This window comes from Sphaeroforma arctica, assembly GCF_001186125.1.
Source record: "Sphaeroforma arctica JP610 unplaced genomic scaffold supercont1.665, whole genome shotgun sequence".
Taxonomy (NCBI): Eukaryota; class Ichthyosporea; order Ichthyophonida; genus Sphaeroforma; species Sphaeroforma arctica.
This window is the reverse complement of record NW_014039893.1, coordinates 25015-32221: the sequence shown is the minus strand read 5'-3', so window position 1 is coordinate 32221 and position 7207 is coordinate 25015. Positions and strand designations below refer to the sequence as shown.

General features: G+C 37.8%; 1 protein-coding gene across 1 annotated transcript in view; it reads left to right on the top strand.

The window, feature by feature from the left end:
* Positions 1-6836, top strand: part of SARC_07920 (hypothetical protein) — a gene marked incomplete at both ends in the record, with an annotated part of 8047 nt that extends 1211 nt beyond the window's left edge. Inside the window, 7 exons of the mRNA XM_014298120.1 lie at positions 473-528; positions 1320-1402; positions 2149-2272; positions 3100-3195; positions 3883-3950; positions 4847-4915; positions 6632-6836. Coding sequence (XP_014153595.1) covers positions 473-528; positions 1320-1402; positions 2149-2272; positions 3100-3195; positions 3883-3950; positions 4847-4915; positions 6632-6836 — 701 coding nt within the window. The remainder of the gene's footprint in view (positions 1-472; positions 529-1319; positions 1403-2148; positions 2273-3099; positions 3196-3882; positions 3951-4846; positions 4916-6631) is intronic.
* Positions 6837-7207: the final 371 nt, after the last annotated feature.

Here is a 7207-nt window from a genome sequence, read left to right as displayed (position 1 = left end):
GCTCACACGCACATCAACAACACACACATTCATATATATATATATATATATATATATACGTACATACATACATACATAATTACTTGCACACACACATATATATATATATATCTATATCTATATCTATATCTATACATATATATATATATCTATATACTTGGACGGTCGAAGTACACATCCCTTTATACACAGGAATGTTCAAAGTACACATTACTTTATATACAAGATTATTGGTCGCGGTCATGCATCGTGACCGGAGGTGGTGTTCTTTGTTCGGTACTCGTTGCGTATTGCTTCGGACACATTCCAAAATCACACTTAGGCATATCTAGTGCTAACAGTATATCGTCCATTCCTACGTATTCTTCCGTTGCTGCGCCTCGGTATTTTTTTGGGCAATCCATTTTTTTTCGTGGTTCAAATTTGTGCCAAAGCGCTCATTATTTGTTGCAATTCCGTTTCCAATTTCTAGAGAACCCGACATTCACAGGCAAGCACTTCCGGAAGGTTCCAAAAACAGGTGTCATTGTAAGTGGTGTAAACGTTTACGTGACTGGCACAATTGCCTTTGTAAGTGGTGTAAGTGTTTTCGTGAATGAATCAGATGTCATTGTAAGTGGTGTATACGTTTTCGTGACTGCCCGCATGCGTGATTGAGCATATGAGTTTAAATCCTCGGTTTTAGGGTTTTAGGGTTTAGCTCGGGTTCACATCATAATACGACCAGCCCTGATGTGTGACGTACGACAGAATGGGATAGGGTTTACTCATCTTTGACCTTAGGGGGGAAGCCAACTACTACAGGCGCAGTATATTTGATATGAGATGTATGTTATATATCTGATATGAGATTTATATTATATATCTGATATATGATGTATATTATATATCTGATATGAGATGTATGTTATATATCTGATATATGATGTATATTATATATCTGATATGAGATGTATGTTATATATCTGATATATGACGTATACTATATATCTGATATGAGATGTATGTTATATATCTGATATATGATGTATATTATATATCTGATATGCGATGTATGTTATATATCTGGTATATGATGTACATTATATATCTGATATGAGATGTATGTTATATATCTGATATATGATGTATATTATATATCTGATATGAGATATATGTTATATATCTGATATATGATGTATATTATAAATCTGATATGAGATATATGTTATATATCTGATATATGATGTATATCATATATCTGATAAGAGATGTATGTTATATATCTGATATGAGATGTATGTTCTGTACTGAGACATGCTTTCTCCTACACAACACAGTATGCCACATCGCGTGCTGTGGAGATGGGGTACCATCCTGATGCACCAGACTGGGCTAATATGGGCCAAGGCGCACCCGAATGGTATGAGATAAAACCCTAAAACCCTATTTGGTATGAGAGATGTCTGTTTATACATGTGCACGTAGTGGCTACACCAGTTAAGTCCTTCATTTGATTGTACTGTGTAGTCTACCTCATCTGCTTGTACTGTGTTACTATCGGCGTAAGTGTATAGTTGCGTGACTGGCTGAGTTGAGATTGTGTGTAATGTGCATGTTTATTCCTTCATCTGTGAGCGTACGTCTCCGGTGACCAAATGACATACAGTTCCTGTGCGCAGGTGTGTTTGTATACTTCTGCTGTGAAGATTATGACCGTCTGTCACAGCCACCTATCTGGGATGACATTACACCTATCTGTGTTGCCTTCGTCATATTCAACTGAGAGACAGAGAGTGTGTGTGCTTTATTTCATGCGTGTTTGTAGTGTGTGAGTGTGCTTTATTGATATATGTTTGTAGTATGTGTGTGTTTTGTTTCATGTATGTTTGTAGTGTGTGTGTGATTGTGTTGCATGCAGGTATGTTAGTATTTGTATGTGATGGTTGTGTTGTTATATGTATGTGACATATGCCTTAATCAAAGTTTGCACCCTCTACCCTTAAGAGGTTTAAGGTCTTAGTTCATGCTCTTTTATCACATACATATAAACCCTACTCCTCGCTTCAACCGACCTACACCTACACACTAAGGACTTCTAAAACCTTGAAACCCCTAAACCCTAAAACACTCCCCACAATATAGACCCCCCCCTCCCCCCCCACACAGTGGCACTCTACCCAACCAGCCAGAGCGACTGACATCAGTGGAGTTCGACATCGAGCACCAGGAATACGCACCTGTGCAAGGACTCCCTGAACTGTGCGAAGCTGTAGCCGAACACTACAACCAGGCACGTACAACACACACATACTATAACAACCACACTATAATACACACACACTATAATACACACACACTATAATACACACATACACACATACTATAACACACACACTACAATACACACTATAATACACACACACATATATACTATAACACATACACTACAATACACACTCACTATAATACACACACACACACATACTATAACACACACACTATAATACACACACACACACTATAATACACACACACACACTATTAGACACGCACACACACATACTATGACACACACTACAACACACACACTATAATACACACACTATAATACACACACGCGCATACTATATCACACACACACACACTATAAGATATGTACACACACACACACTATAAGGTATATGCACATACACACACTACAACACACGCGCATGCGCAGTCATCCAATTGGTTGAGTGGGCGCAGACCAGATGTAACTAATACTACTTAGACCCATATATGTCACCTATACTACTTATACTCACAGATTCCACGAATACCACTTACATCCATACAGGTCACCCATACTGCTTATACTCACAGATGCAACGAATACTACTTACATCCATATATGTCACTTATACTACATATACTCACAGATGTAACTATTACTGCTTATACTCACAGATGCAACGAATACTACTCACACCCATACATGTCACCTATCCTACGTATACTCATAGATGTAACGAATACCACTTCCCATACATGTCACCTGTACTACTTATACTCACAGATGTAACTACTACTCTTACACTACCTTCACTCTTGTACACAACCTCACTCCGTCTGCCACAGCTGTACCGCATGGATAGCACTAGCAAGTACACAAAAGACAATGTGTGTATCATTCCTGGGGGTAGAGCAGGCATTACACGCGTCATGGCCTGTCTGGTAGGTGGTGTGGCCAGATTTAGGGTCTATGGTTTTAGGTTTTTTAGTTTGTGGTGTGTACGGTTGTGTGTCATGGGTTGTCTGGGTGAGTGCGTTTGTGGTGTGTTCATTTTGTGGATTGTGTTTTTCCAATGGGTGTAAATATGCTGATGTGTATGTGGATGTATATGTAAATGTGCTAAGTAATTGTATGTATATGTAAATGTGTTTATGTATATATAAATGACGACATCCCATTTACGTATACTCTCACGTCTAAGGACGTCATATCGATGTATACTAGTTCGTGTATGTAAGGTGTGCTGTAAACAAGGAATCAATGAGAAACATGAGCATAACAATACCACACAAGCAATCAATATAACAATACCACACACACACAATCAATATAACAATACCAAACACACAATCAATATAACAATACCATCACACACACAATCAATATAACAATACCACACACACACAATCAATATAACAATACCATCACACAATCAATATAACAATACCACACACACACAATCAATAGAACAATACCACATACACACAATCAATATAACAATACCACACACGCAATCAATATAACAATACCACACACACACAATCAATATAACAATACCACATACACATAATCAATGAGAGGCGTTCGCATTGATCATGCCATGGGCTGTAACCTCCGTATCTGCGCAGAATTCACTGAATGTGGGTTATGGAGTGCCTGACTACACGGCCTACGAAGAGCTGCTGGGTCTGTTCAAGTATGTGCCAAACCCTAGAACCCTAAAAATCCTGATACCCTTAAAGACCTTGGAATCGGGTTGATACACTCCACTTTTGAGGTGGGCAATGTATCGATCTCAGAGAGTAATTAGGTCTATGCGATCTACTGAGTATGTCGAAGCACTCGATAGGCATGTAGGATGTGCCATGTAGCGATGCTTATGTCGGATGAGTATATATATATATATGTATATTATATGTATATGTATATGTATATGCATATGTGTACGTATATGCATATGTGTACGTATATGTATATATATACATATAAACATAAATGTATACATACACACACACACACACACGCATATATATATATGTATATATATATATATATATACACGCACATATATTATATATATATATATATATATATACACGCACATATATATATATATATATATGTTTGTGTGTGTGTGTCGTATGCATGTGCATATATGGATGGTTTCCTCGTTCGTGTCACATGTATCCGTATTGGTAAACGCAAGCATAAACATGCATGAGTATAAGATATAATGGACTGAAACAATCAGTAGTCTCATCAATAGCTTATTAATGACCACATGTGTATTTTTGAAAAGCCTTCCGTTATATTAATACATGTGTATCTGCTCTGGAAAAGACGTAGGGTATGCTAAAACCCTAAACCCAAAACCCTGCGAGTGTTCAGTGACGCATACGTTTTCATCAAGACCAGAGGCTTTAGCAGCCCTTCGCATACGTACATGGTTGTGATAACCGCAGTTGTATGGGAACAGTCTTTTAGGGTTTAGAGTTTTTGAACCCTAAAATCCTAAAACAGTGTGTGTCACATACACCTCTGATGCACATTCCACTCATTGGTGAGTTGTTTGGTCTCATTTCTCCTCTCCAGACGAATCAATCCTATTCCAATTGCAAAGGATAAGGGCGCCACACACGTCACCCCTGCACAGCTAGAACAGTATGTCGTTATGTGACCTGAGGAACAGTATATAGTATGTATGTCGTATAGTTATAACTGTGTATATCGTATAGTTATGACCTGTTGAACAGTATATCGTATGTATGTCGTACAGTTATAACTGTGTATGTCGTACAGTTATAACTGTGTATGTCGTATAGTTATAACTGTGTATGTCGTATAGTTATAACTGTGTATGTCGTATAGTTATGACCTGTTGAACAGTATATCGTATGTATGTCGTACAGTTATAACTGTGTATGTCGTATAGTTATAACTGTGTATGTCGTATAGTTATCACTGTAGATGTCGTATATTTATGACCTGAGAAACAGTATATCGTATGTATGTCGTATAGTTATAACTGTGTATGTCGTATTGTTATGACCTGTTTAACAGTCTATCTTATGAATGTCGTATAGTTATAATTGTGTATGTCGTATAGTTACATTTCTCATAGTTATAATTATATATGTTTTAGTGGTTATATATTTATATATGTTGTATAGTTATATTCATGTATGTCGTATAGTTATATGTCGTCTAGTTTTATGTCGTATAGTTATATGTAGCATAGTTATATGCCTTATTGTACTATTTATGTATGTCGTATAGTTGTGTCTTATAACTGTATGTCGTATATCTAAATTTAATATGTCGTATAGTTATATGTCTCATAGTATAATTATATATGTCGTATAGTTACATGTCGTATTAGTTTATATCGGATTGTTATAATTGTGTATGTCGTATAGTTACATGCCTTATAATATTATTTACATATATTGTATAGTTAGATGTAGTATAGTTATATGTCGTTTAGTTATATTTATGTATGTCATATAAGTGTGTCTTATAGTTATAATTGTACATGTCGTATACTCCTATGTCATTTAAATATATGTCTCATACTTCTAACTAAATATGTCGTATAGTTACATGTCGTATATTTATAATTATATATGTCGTATGATTCTATATCTTCTAGTCATAAACAACATCTCTTCTTCCCACGCGCAAGTGTGTTGCCACTTTCGAGTGTGTTGTGGTGTGTGTATATGTCGTATAGTTTCATGTCGTATATTTATAGTTATATATGTCGCATGATTCTATATCTTCTAGTCATAAACAACATGTCTTCTAAAAAGGTGCAAGTGTGTTGCCAATTTTTAGTTTTAGGGTTTAGGGGTTTCGAGTGTCTTGTGGTCTGTGCACATACAAAGAGAACCGAATGCGCTGTCAACGTCCCTTTCTTCTGCACAGTTCTAGCACTAAGGCTTATAAACCTAAACCCTACAACCCTACAACTAGTACTAAGGCTTATAAACCCTAAATCCTGCAACCCTACAACCCTAAGCTCTCCATGGCTTTGCGTTGTAGGTCGACTCTGACCCACATTTCATACTATATGTTTTAGGGTTTTGTGTACAGTTCGATTGTCCTAGTGATGGTACATAGATCAAGGAGTGTGTGCACTCAACTGACTGTGTCTGGGTGCAACATCGCACAACCTCCTAACTCTCGAGTGCATGTTAATCTGCACCTTACATACAGCTGCACTCTTATCCCTCTCATTCACACACACACACACACACACACACACACACATACATACATACATACATTGTCCCAAACCACAAAAACCCCTCTTATTCACACACACACTTTCTCTCCCCGCCCCCTCTCACATACACACTCACACTCTCACTCTCACAGACAAATCCTTCAATTGGGCCTGGGAGGTGTGATGGTGTCTAACCCATGCAACCCCACAGGTCATCTGCTTGAAGGTAAGCGGTTGTTGCAGTCCACGCTACGACATGACTGCAAGGGTAGGGTCTCAGGTTTAGGGTTAAGGGTTTATATAACACAGCATGGCTACGGTGCAAGCCAAGAGACAGCACTCACTACACGGCACTAGACACCTTGTCAGCTCAATGCCACACAACCCGTGGTAGGGTTTTAGGGTTTAGCCCTAAAACCCTAAAACTTTAAATCACACTCAGCGTGTACCCAAAACCAAGGCACAGCCTTATGCCGCACTACGGACGACACCATCACAAGGCCACACACACCGTTGCAGCCAACGTTACATCACATGTACCACCAAAACACGAAAACCCTAAACAAAGGGACAGATGCACTCTGTGATGTAGGGGTGGCTCTACAAATACAACTATGTCGTTATGCATTGATGCACGCTTTATGTGCTCTATAAATAGAACTCTGTCATGCTGAATCAATGTATACTTATGCGGACTATTTATAGAACTCCCTTATTATATATACAGA